This window comes from Lichenostomus cassidix, chromosome 14, assembly GCF_008360975.1.
Source record: "Lichenostomus cassidix isolate B80296 chromosome 14, HeHo_3.0, whole genome shotgun sequence".
In the NCBI taxonomy this organism is placed as follows: Eukaryota; Metazoa; Chordata; class Aves; order Passeriformes; family Meliphagidae; genus Lichenostomus; species Lichenostomus cassidix.
The window spans coordinates 5,479,076-5,496,226 of record NC_139495.1 but is presented as its reverse complement, the minus strand read 5'-3'; the positions used below and the strand labels follow the sequence as shown (position 1 = coordinate 5,496,226).

General features: G+C 46.9%; 1 protein-coding gene across 1 annotated transcript in view; it reads right to left on the bottom strand.

Moving 5' to 3' along the window:
* ADAP1 (ArfGAP with dual PH domains 1) overlaps window positions 1-17,151 on the bottom strand; it is a 48,290-nt gene that overhangs the window by 23,958 nt on the left and 7,181 nt on the right. The window contains exons 2-4 of the mRNA XM_085074623.1: window positions 14,263-14,393; window positions 13,019-13,110; window positions 5,702-5,784 (exon numbers count right to left, since the gene is read on the bottom strand). Coding sequence (XP_084930749.1) covers window positions 5,702-5,784; window positions 13,019-13,110; window positions 14,263-14,393 — 306 coding nt within the window. The remainder of the gene's footprint in view (window positions 1-5,701; window positions 5,785-13,018; window positions 13,111-14,262; window positions 14,394-17,151) is intronic.

Sequence of the window (17,151 nt, the reverse complement as noted above, 5' to 3'; positions counted from 1 at the left end):
CACTTCTCCCCACTTGCAAGGAGCTGGTTTCACACCACAGCTGTGTCTCACCCTTATCTGGTCACTCCCACAGGGTTTTTCCCTACCCATGGGAGTGATGTTCTGACCATGGAGCAGCTCCAGTGGGAGGGAGGAGTGTCCCACGTCAAGGGGGATGAACCCACACAAGCATAAACCAGCACAAGTGCTGATGGAGCAATGCAGATTCACCTCAGGCAAGGCAGGGAAAAACCAAAAGCATCCCTTGCCTCTCTTGCACCTCTTATGGGAGCCCAAATCTGGGAACAGTCTGCTGCCACAACCCTGATATGGCTGCAGTGCCCTGAACTGAGCTTTGCTCTTTCTTTAAAACCTTCTCACCAGCACCTTTCTTCCTTTTGGTTCAACTGTTTTTCCCTGCAGCGAGGGAGCTGCACCAAGCCCGAGCAGGGCAGTGATTCAGTGGCACAGGTAAGGCTGTGTCTGTGACAGGAGGCTGGAGAAAACCCCTCTCTGGAGCAGAGCACTTCTTATCACTGCTTTACCCACCAGCTGGCAGCATTAAAATCCTGCAGGCTGCACAGAAGCTGCCCTGCTCCCCTGAGCCTGCAGGTCCCCTCCACTCTCACCCTCTCTTCTTGCAAACACCCACAGACCAGAAGACCTTGCCCATCCCTGGCCACCCATCACCCCACCCACAGTGCCACCACCCCTCCTGTCCCCGTGTCACCTCCACCCCTGGGCTTCACCACATGTGCTGGCCAAGCAAAGGCAGGGGATGCTTCTCCTGTGGCTTCACACTCCCTTCTGCACAAGCACCTCCTTAAAATCCACGTGTGTCCAGGGCTCAGCAAAGGGCACCAGGAGCCCTCGAGCTGAAGCTTCCTTTCTCTGCTCAGTGCTTTGGGCTGTCTGGTGTGCAGCAAACCCTGTGCCCTTTGAGGCTGCCATTAGCACTGGTTTGCTCTCTGGGTGCTGCTCAGCCCTGTAATTTGCTTGTGAGGTGGTGAAAAAACACAGGGCAGAGCTGCTGTCGCTCTGACACCCACAGCCCTCCACTAGCTGGAGGAAATGGGGTAAGAGACAGCAGAGGATGAGGTCTGTCAGTTAAAATAATTGGGTTTTAACTGCAACACTGCTCACTGTTTTGTCTGATGAGGGCCAAAAATAAACTGCATTACATCACTGCAGGTCAGACTGAGCTAATAAGAGTCTCTTCCTCACACTGAGAAAGGACGTTTTTGTGTCCCGTGTGTTTTCTCCAGTGCTTTGCAGTCAGAGCTCCTTCCAACTGTGTGAGTGCAGGGGAAAATTAATTCAGCCTGCTGCCCAAATTATGCAAGAGCATCATGGAATGGAAAGTGCATATTAACAGATTTTACTATTTTAGGGTGTTCTTTTATGTCTCGTAATTTATTTTGCCATCGTATTTGCAGACAAATAGGAAACAACACATAAGCCAAGTAATCCTCAGGGTGCTGACAGAAGAGAGTACAAGCAAATAGGCACCTTCAGAGAAATGCTGCCTGAATAAACCCCAGCTCACCTGAAAAGTGACAATATGATCCAGTCCACAGTGCTATAAATACAGGAATACATTCCAACAGAGACTAAAGCCCTGATCACCACTGACTTTGTTAATATGCCCAAAATTTGCCTGTATCTTCCAGCTTTTTCAGCAGCTTCAGTGGAAGCTCACAGCCTATCTCAGATTGCAGTAACACCATATTATCTCACTCTGCAACCCAAGAGGACATCCCACCCATCTATGGAACTACCAGTCAAATAATCACAGCCCTCCCACTCCCACCACAAAGGACAGGGTTTAAGCCTTCACCTGGTGCAACTCTGGATTCCTCCAACATTTTCATGGCACCTAGGTCAATTTTTATCAGCTGAGGAGTTATGACTTTCCATGGCCAATGAATGAAAGCAGTGAAGTCAAAGTTAAAGGAGCAAACAATTCCCTTTTGCTCTCTCTTGGCCACATGCCCTCTTGGCCATTCTCTCATCTGTAGCCTGAGACACAAAACATCCAAGATTTTTTAAACTGATCAAAATATTTTTAAAATTTATCAAGCCTTGCAATTGCCTTGAGATACAGATCCAGACTTGGATGGCAATTACAAGCATCCCCTGGTTCTAGGAGAATTCAGCACCCATGCCCCATTAAACTCTGTTAGAAGGGACAATTAGCTGGAGACTGACAGTAATTTTGCCAGTTCATTTACCAGAAGGGAAAAAGCCAACCTGAAACACATTAATGTGAGAGTCTCAAAACTGGTATCATTCTGTGCTGTTGTACAAGAAATGCAGTGCTAGGAAAGGGATGTGGCCATGGTGTTAATTGGGATTGCTGGGGTGTGAATAATGTTTTGGTTCATAAAGTCTGGCTAGGGCAAACAAATTGTTTAGCTCACACTACAGCTGAATGAAGAGCTCAAATGTGTAAGAGGGTGAATCTGAGAATCAATAGTGGATCACCAGAACATTTAATCACTGTTCCACTGATCTCTCTGCATGATCTGAATCCAAACCAGCTCCTCACACTAAAATCAATGGTGCTGATATACTCATTAACAACAGAACCATCCGAGTTTGAAACACTAACTGGGGGCAGAGGGGCTGAAAGCTGGGAATGCACATGGGCTTGTGCTCCAAGGCTTCCTGGAGGAGCAAGGAACTCTCTGAAAACTCCCTCACAGGAATTTCCACTGAGATCTCCCATCAAGGGTAAGCAGCTGTGAGTAAACATAAACCAGCACATCCCCCAGAGGGGACATCTCATTTAGGGACTGAACCAAGAGCCATGGATCCACAGCCATAGCTCTTCCCAGACTCAAGAGTTTCAATGCTCAGCACTGTCCACACTGGGGATTTTTGCACATGGGAAGTGGTTTTGTTTCCCAGTTCTGATTCTGCTACCTGGCAGATCCCTTTGTATCTCCTGAGACAGATGTTTCCCAGCAGTCTGGGGGATGTGCAAGACCCTTTGGGACAACTGATGCCTTTGCATCTCACATTGCCTCTTTTTTATACCTCTCCCCAGCAGCTGAATTTGGCTGCATCCTCCTGCCAGGCTTCCCTGCATGACTCTCAGCTCTGACCTGCACATCTGACACTCCTGTCCCGAGGCTCATTTCTCCTAAGTCTGCCAGTTCAGCTGTGATAGCTTCTGCTTGGCATCTACAGGCTCCAGACAGTCTCTCCCCAAAGGATATTCTGAGACACTGAATTTCTGACTGGGGTTTCATCAGCCTGCCTGGAATAGGATGTTGCTCAAAACTATTCCAATATAGCATTTTCCTATTTTTCTATGTGATTATTGAACAAATATCAGAATGCAAAAAAGCCCCTGGGATTGGAAAATGGAATTAAATCTTCCAGCAAACATGAGAAAATGGATACTGACATTTCTATTAGCAACAAAATGTTTCATGCTTAGAAACTGGTAACCTAACACGGCTCCAGGGAATTCAGGGCGGTGAGGAAAAATGATCTGAGACAGCACTAGGAAGAAATAGAGATACAGGTACATTCCAGAAAGACAAAACCTGATGTGGGGAGGGCAGGAGGGTGCCCAGGTGTCAGTGCCACCTCGGTGTGTTCACAGACAGCTCAGGCCAACAGTGGAAAAAAGGAACAGCCCAGATCTTGTGTTATCACCTGTAACAGGCACAGGAGGCTCTGCACCATGAGCAGCACAGTGACAGAACCTCCCATCTCACTGCAATGACACAGGAACTGCCTCAACACACATGGGAACATCTCTGCTGGGGACATGGTGGAGTGGTGGCCTTGGCAGTGCTGGGGTAGTGGTTGGACTCAATGATCTTTGGGTTTTTTACAACCTAAATGATTCTGTGACATCAGTGTGCTGCCTTCCTACAGGATTCAGGGTTTTCCCTTTTCCCTTCTCAGGACACAACCAACTCCCAGCCTAAGAGCCCAAGAGCTGAAAACAGCATCACCAGGTGATTTGCAGGCCAGTCTGGAAGAGGGAGCACTTTTTGGCACGGGGTGAAGGACAGGAGGATTTCTAGAACTGGGGGCTGTGATGGGGCAGCAGAAGGGAAATTTGGCACTGAAATTTGGTGAGAGCATCACCAGCTTTGTTCTGTTGGAACATCAACCTGGTTTCCCTAAGGAGGAGCAGCCTGGCCAAAGCTCCCCTGGGGATTTACTGTCCAGAAGAACCAACAAAAGACATCCTGGTTGTACAGGTTATTTGTGTGGCTCCTACACTGGATTTAGAGATATTGCCATTCTCCAAGACAATGCACAACCCAAAATCACTCCCACACCACTTACAGGATGCCCAGCAGCCTCCTTCCTTTCCCTTCCTCCTCCCAAAGCACTGCTGACAGAAAATGGCTCACCCTCTTCTCCTCTATTCTGTATTTAATGGCTTTTGAACTTCAAAGAGAGGTGAGAAAACCCTATCACTTCAGCGTGCAGTTAAATATTATGCAGCCACATTACTGAAGAACACCTACAAAATACGCTGCTAAAATAAACTCCCCTTTGAATTCTTCTTATAATATCTTTCAGAGAGCTCAGACTATGCTGCCCTTCTTCCCACACAGCACTGAAGCACCTACTTCACTTTAACCAGGTACACACTCTTCCTGGAGCTGAAAGGACTCATCATGTGCTTAAAATTATGCATTTTCCTCAAGCACCTGGTTGAATCTGAGCTTTTATATCCAGAATTTGCATGGTAGAAATTGGAAACATTATTCTTGGGTGAGCATTATACACACATTGGCAGATACATTCCAAAATTATCTCAGAAATCAAACTATTTATTGTTAATAGAACATGTCCAACTCCAGCAGACACCTTTTTTAAAAACCTAAAATAAAAATGCCATAATGTACTCCCTATGAATATGGATACTCCCCACACACTGTGTGCCTCATGTACACAATACAGCAGAGCTGAAATGCTCCAAACATAAATTGAGAATATATGAGGTCAGAATTTAATTGTGGTTTTCATAACAGCAAACTGCTGGAGCTACCTGCATATTATTAGTCTTGAAAAGCATCATGAAAATAATATTTTAACCTTTAATCTGCAACATGGTCTTTGCTAATAAAATTATCCCAGAGTCATCCGAGCACATAGCTGGTGTCAACTACTTAATATGCAGAATAAATTAAATGCCACTTACATATAGCAAAGAAATACCCAGCTAATTTCATGCACTTTCATGCTGGTGCAGCCACACAACAAACACAGCTGAGCTCTGTGTCTCCTCTTCAAATACTGCCCTTGTGCAAGAAAATCATCCAATCCACTGCTCTACTACCCCAGCCCCTTGCAAGGCCACTGTCACCCTGCTGGCAGTGCTGGAATGAGTTCTGGAATGAGCTCTGTCCCATGAGCTGCACCTTTGCAACTGCAAAACACTGATTGTGCCACAGGGAGACCAAGTCCCACTGCTGACACCTCAAGAATTGTAGAAAGACAGTCAAAGATCCTTGGGATGAATGGTTTCTCCAGGGGGTGATTTGCTTCTATCAGATATTAAAATTCCTGATATCCCAAACCAAATACAGGGAATGCCAGGAGGCATCTATTGCAAAAGACCACACTTAATTCTCCTACCTAATGACATACAGGCAAAAATCAACATAAAGAACATAAGAACAGAGAGGAAGAAAATGGAAGGTGCTGGACATCAAACAACTTATCTGCCAGAAGTGTCTTTTGCTACCTGCAGAATAAGGCTCCTGCTTCTCACTGTGGATGAACTCTTTTCGCTCGTATTTGGCTCTGATCCACTGTTCCCGCAGCAGTCTGGAAAAAAAAAAATACAGAGGAAAGGAAACAAGGTCCAAAATACACTAAGAAAGAAGGCAGAACCATTAATTCTTCAATTAAAATACAAGTGTGATTAAGAAGTCTTCCAGAAATTGCATTGTGCTGTCTGGAGTCAAGGGTTTCTTCTGCTTACTGCTGGACAACAACAAACCATTTCCTTGCACATGGAAGGAAACTTATTTTAAAATTATTTGGAAACTTATTTTGAAAAATGCACAGATTTAGCAGAACAGTCTGTCCCCACCCACCCAATCAGCCTCTGTAAAAAATTCCCTCAGTACATGAACCATTTTAAACCTAATTTCCTCAGACCACGTTCTTCAGTGAACGAGGTCAGTAAATGAGAAAACCCAACTAACGACATGCAAAAGAGAGATTATTGCCCTGAAGATATCAATACAGAAGCAGAAGGTGCTGAAAACCCATCTGGCCAAGCTCTTCCAAACTCAAGGCCTCTACTGCCAAGTTGAAGAAAGTAATCTATGATGCATGGCAGAAAACATGACTAAAAAGTCCTTTACTTTTAATGCTGAAATGATACCAATGATTTTTACACCAAACCCTCAATTTCCAAAGAGGAAAAAAATACCCCAAAGATTATAATTTTTTTTTTCTATTTTATTTTACCATGAGTGCATGAACCAATGAAGTAACTTTGATCTAGAATATGCTGGAAATTGCTTCAAAACATTTTTAACTGCACTTATTTCTTAATTGCCCTAGAACCCTAAATAGCCCAAGCAGGCAGATCACACACAGAAATAAAGGCATGTGTTATCCCAGCTTCACAGCAGACATTTTGGAGCAGCCTACACTGAAGACAGTAAAAGATCCCCCAGCACTGGGTGTGTTTTGTAAAACCATCACACTTCAACACATCAACTTCTCTGCCAATGAAAGCTGTTCAGATGCTTAATCACCTTTCCCTTTTTGCTGATTATGCAAACTAAATGGTATCTTTTCAGCAGGCACATCCCAGAAATGCTCAAAGAATACAAACACAACAACATTGCTTAAGAAAATGCATCTGCAGGTACAGCAAACACATTCAATAGATTTGCACAGAAGGCTGATACCCCAGAAGGTGGGACTGAAAAGCCTGCTCTATAATGCTGTTACTAATCAGCAGAGCCACCAAAATTTAATCATAAAATAAACACAAACGCTTGAATTTACTACCCTTCTTGCCATTTTCCCTGGCCAGCTTGTTATCACTGCAGCCAAACTCAGACCTTTCCACCAAGACGATTAGGGATCGAACTGGGAGGAAGAAAATTCACACCACCCTCGGCTCCAGCTGACGTCAGTGGATTCAGCAGGAGCTGCAGCTGCTCTCTGAGAGTCAGCCTTCCAGCATGGGTGTTTAAATACAGCAGAAATTAAGATTCATGTGCAGCAGTGGGAAAACACTCCTGCTGGAGGATGCAGATCATACAGCAGATCTGCTGCGGGGCTTGTTCCTCAGGGAACGCTTCCCTGCAGGGGCTGGCTGCCCTCAGCACTGCTCACAGAGCTGCTCCAGCATCTCCAGAGCTCTTGGGCAAGAGGACAGTCGCCCAAAGGGTGCCCTGAGAAGCTGCAAAAGGCTCTGGGTGGCCTCTGTCAGCATCTGGCCCTGATGGAAGTTCCCAGAGCACACAGGACTCCATCTGTGTTGCCTTCCCAGCAACTTCCTGGCAGTTCTCACATTCTTCCCCTTTCCCCATCATCACAAACCCAAGCTCTTTCAGCAATGATTTCCCAAAAGCCAGGATACACCAAGAGCAGCCCACAGTTCAGACAACTCAGCACAGGGCCAGTAGCCACAGCTTCTGCTCCAGTGGGTATTTATAGAAAGCAGAACAACTCCAGTAAAAGAAACCAAAACAAAAACCCAAACAAAAACCCAATAGGGCGGTGAGGAGTTCACCATCTCTCTTTGCTGCAACAGAGAAGCTGAGCAGGGATTTGACCACATTCACCATCCAGGGATTGTATGAAAACAGCCACCACTTTCAGTGGACTGCTGAGCTGATCTTAATTTGTCCTCAGGGGCTTTTGAAATATCTGTTGCTGGGTTTTAGTTGAAATGTACTTTTCCAGAGGTGACTGTGTGTGTAAATAACCCAGGGCAGACATCACATACCAAATACAGGACCCTCTATCCAAACCCACCTTTGACTCCAGAAGGAGTTCTGCAACCAGAAAGGGCTGTAGTAACATCTCCATGGTATTTTACAGCACTTCTGGTGATGGGATAATGGAGCAAATAAGCAAATACATAATTTATTTGTTAGAAGAGTGTAAGTGCATCATTCCTGAACTGCGGAGACGCACAGCTTTCGGGATCAACTCCAAAAGCTTCAGCAGCCCACCTAAAGTCTGTCAGGCTGCTGGTTACAGGGAACATGTCATTTTTTGGCAATTAGAACAGAAAAGTCCTTGTGCTCATCAAAAACCTAGAGGCAAATGAAAAAAACCCCATCAACAAAACAAAACGCTAAGGAAATCCACATTTCCAACAGAATAAGGGAAAATTCACCTCCCATATGGGAAAGAACTGGGCTGTACTGAGGAGGCAGCAGGTCCAGAGGCCAAGAAAGCCAACAGCAAGAGCTCCAAACCTCATTGTAGGCACTTGTTTGCTTTCCTGACCACCCACATGGAAACAAGGGCTCTGCCCAGGAGCAGAGGAAGGTTCCAGAAGAAGCCACTGCAGCAGTTTTATCTCTGTCCCACCTACTCAAAGCCTTTTGCTCTCAGCAAAAAAGCACCACAGGAAAAGCTGCTCAAGCAGTTTAATATCAAACTGGGGCTGCATGGCTTCAGTGTGCTGTGTGGAGGAGGTGCTGGCCAGCCAAATTCAGAGCCTCAGGTTTATTTTTTCCCAAGCCTCTCAGCTGGGCTGGCTGATGCACTCCAGAGCACACCCCACAGAAGCTGCTGTGGCTTTTTTGGAGACATCTGAGTGACAAGAAACCCCAGCCAGAGGTGAAAGTGGCCCAAAAGACATCAAACACCACACACTACCACTGTCTAATTGCATCCTGGTGAGGCACCATCAAGTCCAAGAAAGACAAAAGGAATGAATGTCATCCAGAAATGCCACTTGCAGAAGCCAAATTTGTAGCTTCTGGAATTTGTCAGAGGTTTTTCCAGCAAAAGCCAATCTGCTTTCCACAGGCAGCTTGGTGGATGCAGCCATGCCAGGTTTGTGTCAAACAACTGCTTTAATGAAATTTTCAGTCCGAGTCCAAATTTTTTGCTCAGACTGCAAGGAGAGCAACTGCAGCATAGACTGAAAGCCTGTCTGGCTTCACACTCTTTTCCTATCTAGTAAGTTCTTGCTGTAAGGACTTTTCAACAGCTTTGTGGAGGCATGAGGTAGCTGGGGGGCTTCTTGCAGGCTCTCTGTGCATCACCTCAGGACTGCTGTGCCATTCCCCCTCCCCAAGACCAGTGCCCAACAGCAAGAGAGCAAAAAGACAGGGGTTTTGGCTCTAAAGGCATAAAACCCTTGCATTGTGGATTTGGAGAAGTTAAAATTGAATTTGAGTATGCAAAATCATGACATTCTCAATTAAAATGCTAACTGGTTCCTTATGTGTTTGATTGTTTTACATGCACAGTCCAGTTCACTCCAATGCTATTTTTCAGAATGGTTAAGCACCGATTAAAAACATGTAGGAAACAACCTCTGTCGGTACCACCTTAAACTTGTAGCAATTTCCTCTGGAAATTAAAGGAATCAATACGAATTAAGAGGTTTACAAGCTAACAGCACAGAGAAAATGAACAACAAGAAGAGAAAACCCTGTGGCTGGTCAGAATTGAAGGGGTGGGCAGATCTCAGCACCTGGGCTTGGCAGCTCCTCCACCAAACCTACCAAGCTTTAAATTATAAAGAAAAAAAAACATCCAGCGGATCTACCAGGCAATTTTCTCCCTGCACATCCTTAATCAATACAAAAAGCCACTTCAGCTAATAACTGTTGTTCTTCAGATGACTACATGGATGACTCCTCGAGATGTGAGCCTCTCTTAGCTGCCTCATCTCGTTCCAGATAAGACAACCACCCAGCACAACTCATGCCAGCTCGTTCTGCCCCATTTTTCTGGGCTGACAGTCAGTACATCGAAGTGCTCTGCATGAGGAGCAGATGTAGCTCCCACTTATCCAGGCATGGAGAGAGAAGCAGAGCAATGCACTGCAGCTCTGCACAGTTCTGCAGGATGAGGATCTGCATTCCTCAATCCAGCAACAGAACATGATGGTTTTGGGTATTAGGCATTGGGCAGGGACATGGATGTGCTTCCAGTTCTGCAAAAGCCCAGTAAGATGTTATCTCACTTTCTTCTATCAGTGTCCAACCAAGAAAAAGACTGAACAAAGCCTTTTTCCTTTGCTTTCACTCAAGAGTGATGCCAACCCTGCTGCTCTGTGGTGGCTTGAAACTCAGCCATGTGCTTGCAATGTATCTGCCCCAGAAAAGGCAGCTCTGCAGCTCTCCATCTGCTGCTGTGGTGTACCAAGCTGGGCCATGACCACTCGTGACAATCCAGAGAGAGGTTTTGTGGTTTAAACTCCTCACCCAAAGCTCTTTGGGCCAACAGTGCAGCGGTGCAGGAAATCCCAGAGTCTGGGACTCATTTCACTGTTAGGGATTCCCAGAGGTACAGCAGCCTTGCCACTGCTCCTGAGGCATGGGGCAAGGTGCTGGCAGAGAGGAGATGAGAGGAAAGGACAGAAGGGGAATTTGTTTGTTCGGGTTTTTGTTGTTTGTTTGTTTTTCTTTCAGTTTTGTTTTGTTTTTTGTCTATGAACAGCTGGTAAATTTTCCCTGGGCAGCTCCAGAGCACCTCTCCAACTTCCCTAACCTTTGCCAAGTATCATGCAGAACCAGGAAGCCACAATGGGGTTTCTGAAGGATACAGAAGCCAAATGCAGCAGGCAAACACCATGAATTTCCCAAGGAGTCCACCACAACATTGCAGGCAAGAAGAAAAAAGGACAAGCTGGCGCTGCAGCACTTCTTCCCTCTCACTCTGAACTTCACAGCTCTTCATGCAACGAAAGCAGAGGGATTCCAGAAGCAGCATTATAAAATTAAGAAGCTTCAAATGAAGAAACAGCTCTGTTATGGCTCATCAGCATCCTGCCATGCCCAGGGCAGCTCCCACAGCCTGCCCAGGCACTGCAGCTGTCCAGCTTGTGCTGCTGTTGGAATCAGAAGCACCAAAACCCCTTGATGCTGCAGAACGTGGCTGGAATCACTGCCAGAGCTGGTTGGAGGTGTCATCCATGGCAATGCTTCCCAGGGCTGGGAGCTGGGAACAACTCATGCTATTGCAGTGACTGGACTGCAGCGAGGCGGGGAAAAAGCTAAATATATATTCCTGCAAAAAGCAGCAACTCCCCTGCACTTGTTTAGCATGCATCTGTTGAGAGGCACAGAGAGCCCTGAACTAGGGAAAGGAAAATACAGCCTGGCACAGCATCCTCGAGACACCCCCGGGGTGTAATGTGCCCACAGCTGCTGATCCTGCAGCACTGTCAGGAGATCATCTGCTCCTGGAAGAGGTCACATCCAGCTCACTGCACCCTGCTGGTATTGCAGGGACCCAGCAGTGCTGCTCCAGAGAGCCCCTACCAGAGCAGAGCTCCAGGCTGAGTACAGAAACCAGGCTGGGAATTGTCCCGAGTGCAGAACAGGGACAAGATGGGACCAGAAAAGGGTCAGAAGTCAGTGTTCCAGCTGCTTCCAGCAAGACTGGCCTTGCCTCATCCTCCCAATCAATCAATAAACAACCAAAAAGAAATAACAACAGAAAATCCTTTCAGTCTCCTATTCCAACTTCCCCCAGGTTTCCAGCCCAGCCCTGTGCCACTGCACCAGCCATGGGGAAGGGCTGTGGAGGCAGTGGCTGCCCCAGCAGGGTCCCTGTGAGCTCAGACAGCCCTGGCAGGGCTGGGGATGGAGCAGAGCCATCCTGGCACAGCTTCCTGGGGTGACAGAGCTCCAAAGGATGGAGGGAGGGAAACAGCACCGCAGCAAAGCTGAGCTGCCTGGCTGAGGAGCACAGAACCAGCCACACACCCCTGGAGCCCCACAGCAGGAGGAATGGGAATGCTTGTGGTCTCCAAGCTGCCTGAGAGCAGGAGCAGCTCCTCCTGTGCCTCAGCCTGACCCAAGCAAGGAGAGCCAGGTGTGAGTGGCACCCAGATGTGGGGACATCCGAGCTGGAGAGGGACCTGTCCTGCTTCCTCCTGTCCTGCTCCCTGTCCTGCTCCCTGCCCTGCTCTCCCAGCACCAGCTCTGCACCCTCCAGGCAGGGATGGAGCATGGAAAAGAACCAGGAATCTTCTCCTAGACAACCTGAGCATCAGACAGACAGCATCTGACTGAACTTAACCAAGACTTAGGGGTAAATAAAATCAAAATTCCCTAGAATTGTGTTTCTCCTGCCAATCTTACTCCTCCAACCCCAACACGAGAAGCACATCTGTGTCTCAAAATGGCACAGCCAAGCTGCTGGAATTCTGGAGCTCAGAACACTGCATTAATGGATGCTTTTTCCTTGTCAGGCCAGGCAGCACCACTCACACAAAGACACAAAACCACCTTGGACACGGCAGGGTTGGACCCTGAAAGCCAAATTCAGCTCATCTCCTTGCACCCTGGATGGTACAGGAAATTCTGGCTGCTCAGCTTCTTGCTCTACAAAGCACACCCCAGCTTTCTAGGGAGGTTTGCTCTACATGTATGGGAGACACTGCCTTTTACCAGCCTTCATGGAGGAGACTTTTTGTCATCTAGGTTAAAAAAAAAAACCAACACAAAATCCCAGTATTTTTGCATTAAGTAACCCAGCATCTCACACAGCAGATTAGCAAGTTCTGTTTTGATGCAGGAGGGGGATTTGAGAAGACAGAGGAAATCAATGAGTAGAAATTGGCATTCTTGTAGCTTCAGAAACCTGAAGAGTCTGGGGAACAGAGAAACTATTGACTTCCCTGCATCATCTCAACTGTACTTATTAAATAAGATCCCACGCGTAGCATAAACTCTACCATATGCCTGTAGAAGGAAAAACATTTTCAGGGCCTTTTATAAATGAAACCTCCATTGTGGCTAAAAAAAAAATAGTATTATGCTAAAACTAAAGTATTACAGAGGCTGCAGCTGCACAAACAAATAAATGCTGTTTACCAGCAGAGGTATTTACTTACTGGCAGTCAAGATACGTTGGTTTATAATAAAATGGTGGCATTTTAGATTCATATTTTGCTTTTGCTACATTGTTTCCATTCGAGGCCATAAACTGTAAAAAGAGAAAAAATAGAAATTTTTTAAAATGTCAACAGTATTTTCCTTTAATCTCTTTTGCTTCTACAGAACAATAAGATTTTTGGGACGGGGGACCTGTTTGCTTACTGAGAGGTTTCCCCAGGACTGTGCACAGAAGGATTGCTGCAAAAACTGCAAAGCCATTCCAGCCACCTCAGGAAGGAGTTTAAATTGATAAATAAATAAATAAATAAATAAAGGTCTATCTGCCATGACAGCCTCCTTCCCATAAATAAATATATAATGTTTCTATCTATGCTGACAGCCCTCCTTTCCTTCTGATCTTGTATACAAATGGCTAGTTGAGGACTGAGCAAAGAAAACTATTTATTTCCTTATTCATATATTTTATGTCTCGAAATTCACTTTATAAGTGTAAAAAACCCATTCTTTTCCAGGCAGCCATGCTTAATACATTTTGTTTGGTGTCAAATGCCAAGCATACAAACAGAACAAGCAGCTAAGCTTTTTTTTTATTATTATTGTCATGGTTTTGAATTTCTCACATTTACATATTCAATCTATTTGCCCCCAAAAACATCAGGGGAGGAAATACCCATGCAACACTAAGGCCTATTCTCATGAGACACACAACTCCATGAGATCCAGCTTTCAGAAAAACCTCAACTCTACATGTAGAAGGCAGAAATCAATGACTGGCAGAGTTTTCATGCCTTTAAAGAAACCTGTAGTCAAAGCAGGAAGGTTTCCTGGGTGCCTTTAGCAGCACCACCCAAACCTAGGCAGATGTGTGGCATAAATAGAGAGAACTTATATCAGGAGGGTTTGGTTTTTCAAGATGTGAGTTTAAGAGGAACAAAGCCAGAAACAGCTGGGCTGGGGTGGTAGAACCACAAGTCTAGTCTGGGCTAGAGATATTGTAAGAAACAAGAGCAGAAAACTCATTAAAAATAGTAATGCACTCCATTGATATTTTTATAGGGCTGGGGGAAACCCTCACAAATTCTTGAAGAAATGGGTGTTCTGTTTCAATCAGCACCACCTCATTCCCACATCCCTTATCTAGACAAGCTTTCTGAAATCCCATTTCCTGTGGCATTTTTAGCAGGGGCTCCAAAGGGAAGAGCCCAAACCCCCTGGCACTGGCAGCCCCAGGCACACTCACCTCCACCTGGGCATCATCCCAGTCATCCAGGCGCACCGACTTCACCTTGCTGACCTGGGGGATGCTGCGATGGATTCCTGAACAATTCAAGCAGATGAAGATCCCTAGGCTGTGGGATGCCCAGTCTGGGTCTGGAAAGAGAAAGAAAGAAAGAGAGAATTGCACTTGATTGGTATTCAGGGCAGGAAGAGGCAGAGACAGGGCAGGACAGGGCATGGCAGATGAGTTCAGGAGTCAGCAGGTCTGATGTCACTGATTCTAAAGGCAGCAAATAAATGCACAGGGAAAACAGATGTCTAAATTGATAAGAATGCAAATTAAACTAACAACTGTTATTCACAAAACCCCAATATACAGACAACTGCATGTGCCCAAGACCTCCACAACTCACTCCATGCTCACGTGATGAGAAGAGAGGAATATCCATCTTTCATGAGGAAATTCCACCCAAACACTACATGGAGCAGAAACTACACCAGCTCAGGGAAACCACTGTGCTGCTGCCTTGCTGCTCCCTTTTGATTTATTTATTACATGTGCTCCACACAGAGACTTTCCTCCCACAGCCCAGCCCTCCATGGCAGGAGGTTTCCAGCCCTTGCCTTAGTGGAAAAACGCTGCCAGTGGCAGCTCTGTACTTTCTCTGAGCAAAACCATGCACTGTTTACAGCCCCGGGCTGACATCTCACACAAAGCCCTTTAAACACGAGTCCCTTGCCTCCAAATTCCTCCTTGGGAGAGGCACTGCCTGAAGCGGGGAGACAGAGGAACAGGAGGAGGGCAGGGGCAGGGAGCAGGACATACCCAGCAGTGTCCAGCAGGACACATCCAGCAGTGTCCCTGGCACTGCCCCGCCGGGAAGGCCAAGACAGGGATCTTTGTTTGAACTCCACTGGCAAATGTCAGCGCCTGAGGATCCAGCTGCGCCCTGGCAGGAGGAGCTTCGGGGAGAGTCAGACACTAAATCAGACACTAAATCCTCCATCCTTCCCAAACCCACAGGCTGGGAGCCCCGAGGCAAACTCCTGGCATCAGGCTGGCAGGGGGTAAGGCAGTGTTCCCTTCTCACAGCCCCTCGTCATCTGTTTGTTCCCCCGCAGTAATTACACTAAACACTCACTCCCCGAGCACAGCCATTATTTATAAAAGGCAAGGGAATGTGCTTCCTCCTCCTTATCCATATTTAATGCTCTGCCTGTGTCGGTGCAGGGAGCAGGCTGGCATGGGGCAGCTGAGCTCCTGAGGGGTGGCTGAGGGCTGCCACCAGCCCTGCCACAGGGACAGCCACTACCCCAGCCCAGCACACCCTGGGGAAGAACAGTTCAGCTCTCCAGAGGTGGTTCTGCTCAGATGTAAAGCCCAGAGCTGAGTGAGGATTCTCACCAGACACAGCAGAGCCCACCTGGGAGAGGGGAGCAAATTCCCAAGCTGATACAAGCCCTGACAGCTACAGCTCCCTGGGCACATGGCTGGCACCAGCAGACACAAATAAAGGTGGTTTTTTGCTGGTTCACATGGTCTCCTAGCCTCATGTGAGACCCCAGTGACTCCAGCTGAAGCCTGGCAAATATAAAACATATCGATCTAAGGGCTTGGTGCTACCCACCCTGCTCCTTCTACAAGCTCTGGGTGACTCAGCTTCACATCCATCCCCACTCATGCACCCCACTTATTCCGACCTCAGAGACTGTGGCCAGTTATGGGGCTGCAGGTCGCCAGCAAAAATCAAGAGTTTTGAATGCTCAGGCCCTTTCTGTGCTTTAATTCATGGTGTTGTCCTCTCCCATCTCCAAACATTTTGTAATAAAAGTCTGGGACCCTCCAAACATCCTGCCCCAAAAACATCCCAAGGTGCAGCACTGCTGAAAGGTCCCAAAGGATGCAAGTCAGGCAAGGTGAAAGCAGCAGGGTCTCGTGTCGAAACACCATCACTGACCTTCATGCAGAGGATCAGATACAAGGAATGGAAAGAGGTCCAGAGGACTGAGCAGTGGCAGTGGTGAGGAAGCTGTGGCAGCAAAGCTTGGATTTGGATCCCTGTGCCCAGCACAGTCACTCCAGGATAACTGAGCTTCAGTCCTTCCCAGAGGAATGGGATCTGATCAAAGAACTGCCCAGCCCAGTGAGCCACGTATCAAAGTATGCCCTGGCCAATAAAACAGGTTTTATGGGGAGTCCCAAAGCCTCTTTAACAACAGATTTATCTTAGGTTGTCTGCAACTTCATGGACTCAGGCTTATAAAGTGTCCTCCAAGAGGTAACCCCTGCACTGCTGTGTGACAGGACCAGGGGACACCACACCTTCCTCCAGCCTGGGATGGGGACACATTCTGGTGGAGGAACATCCTGCAAGAAGACCCTGGAGGAGCCTCCAGCTCCAGTGGCCACCAAGTCAGCTCACAGCCAAGCTGTCTCTTCCTGACACAGGCAAACAGCACCTCAAGCTGCAGGTTTCAGTCACATCTGGGCTTTAAAGCATTCTTTCATACCAACAGCATCTTCTTCAGACCAGCCTCTTGAACATGTTTCCCCCTTGCTCCAACCATGCCAAGCCTTGTCTAATTAAGGAAACAAAATCTGGATTACATCACAAGGTACATATGCACACATATATCACATCATACACACAGTGTCACCCCTGTGGCTGCCAGAAGGTGACACTCCTTCAGAGGAGCAGAGACAATGGGGTCAGTGCTGACCAGCCTTGGAAGGAATGTTCTCATAAATAGTTTCATTCTTGTTCAATAAAACCACAGCCAGTAGCTATCTCCTCCTGGACTCCTTCCTTTCAGCACTTCCCCTCTTGCCTAGACCCAAATCCATCTCCATCCAGCACCACCACACAGCAAACTGGGGGGACAGCATGGATAGAGCTGCACATTTCACCTG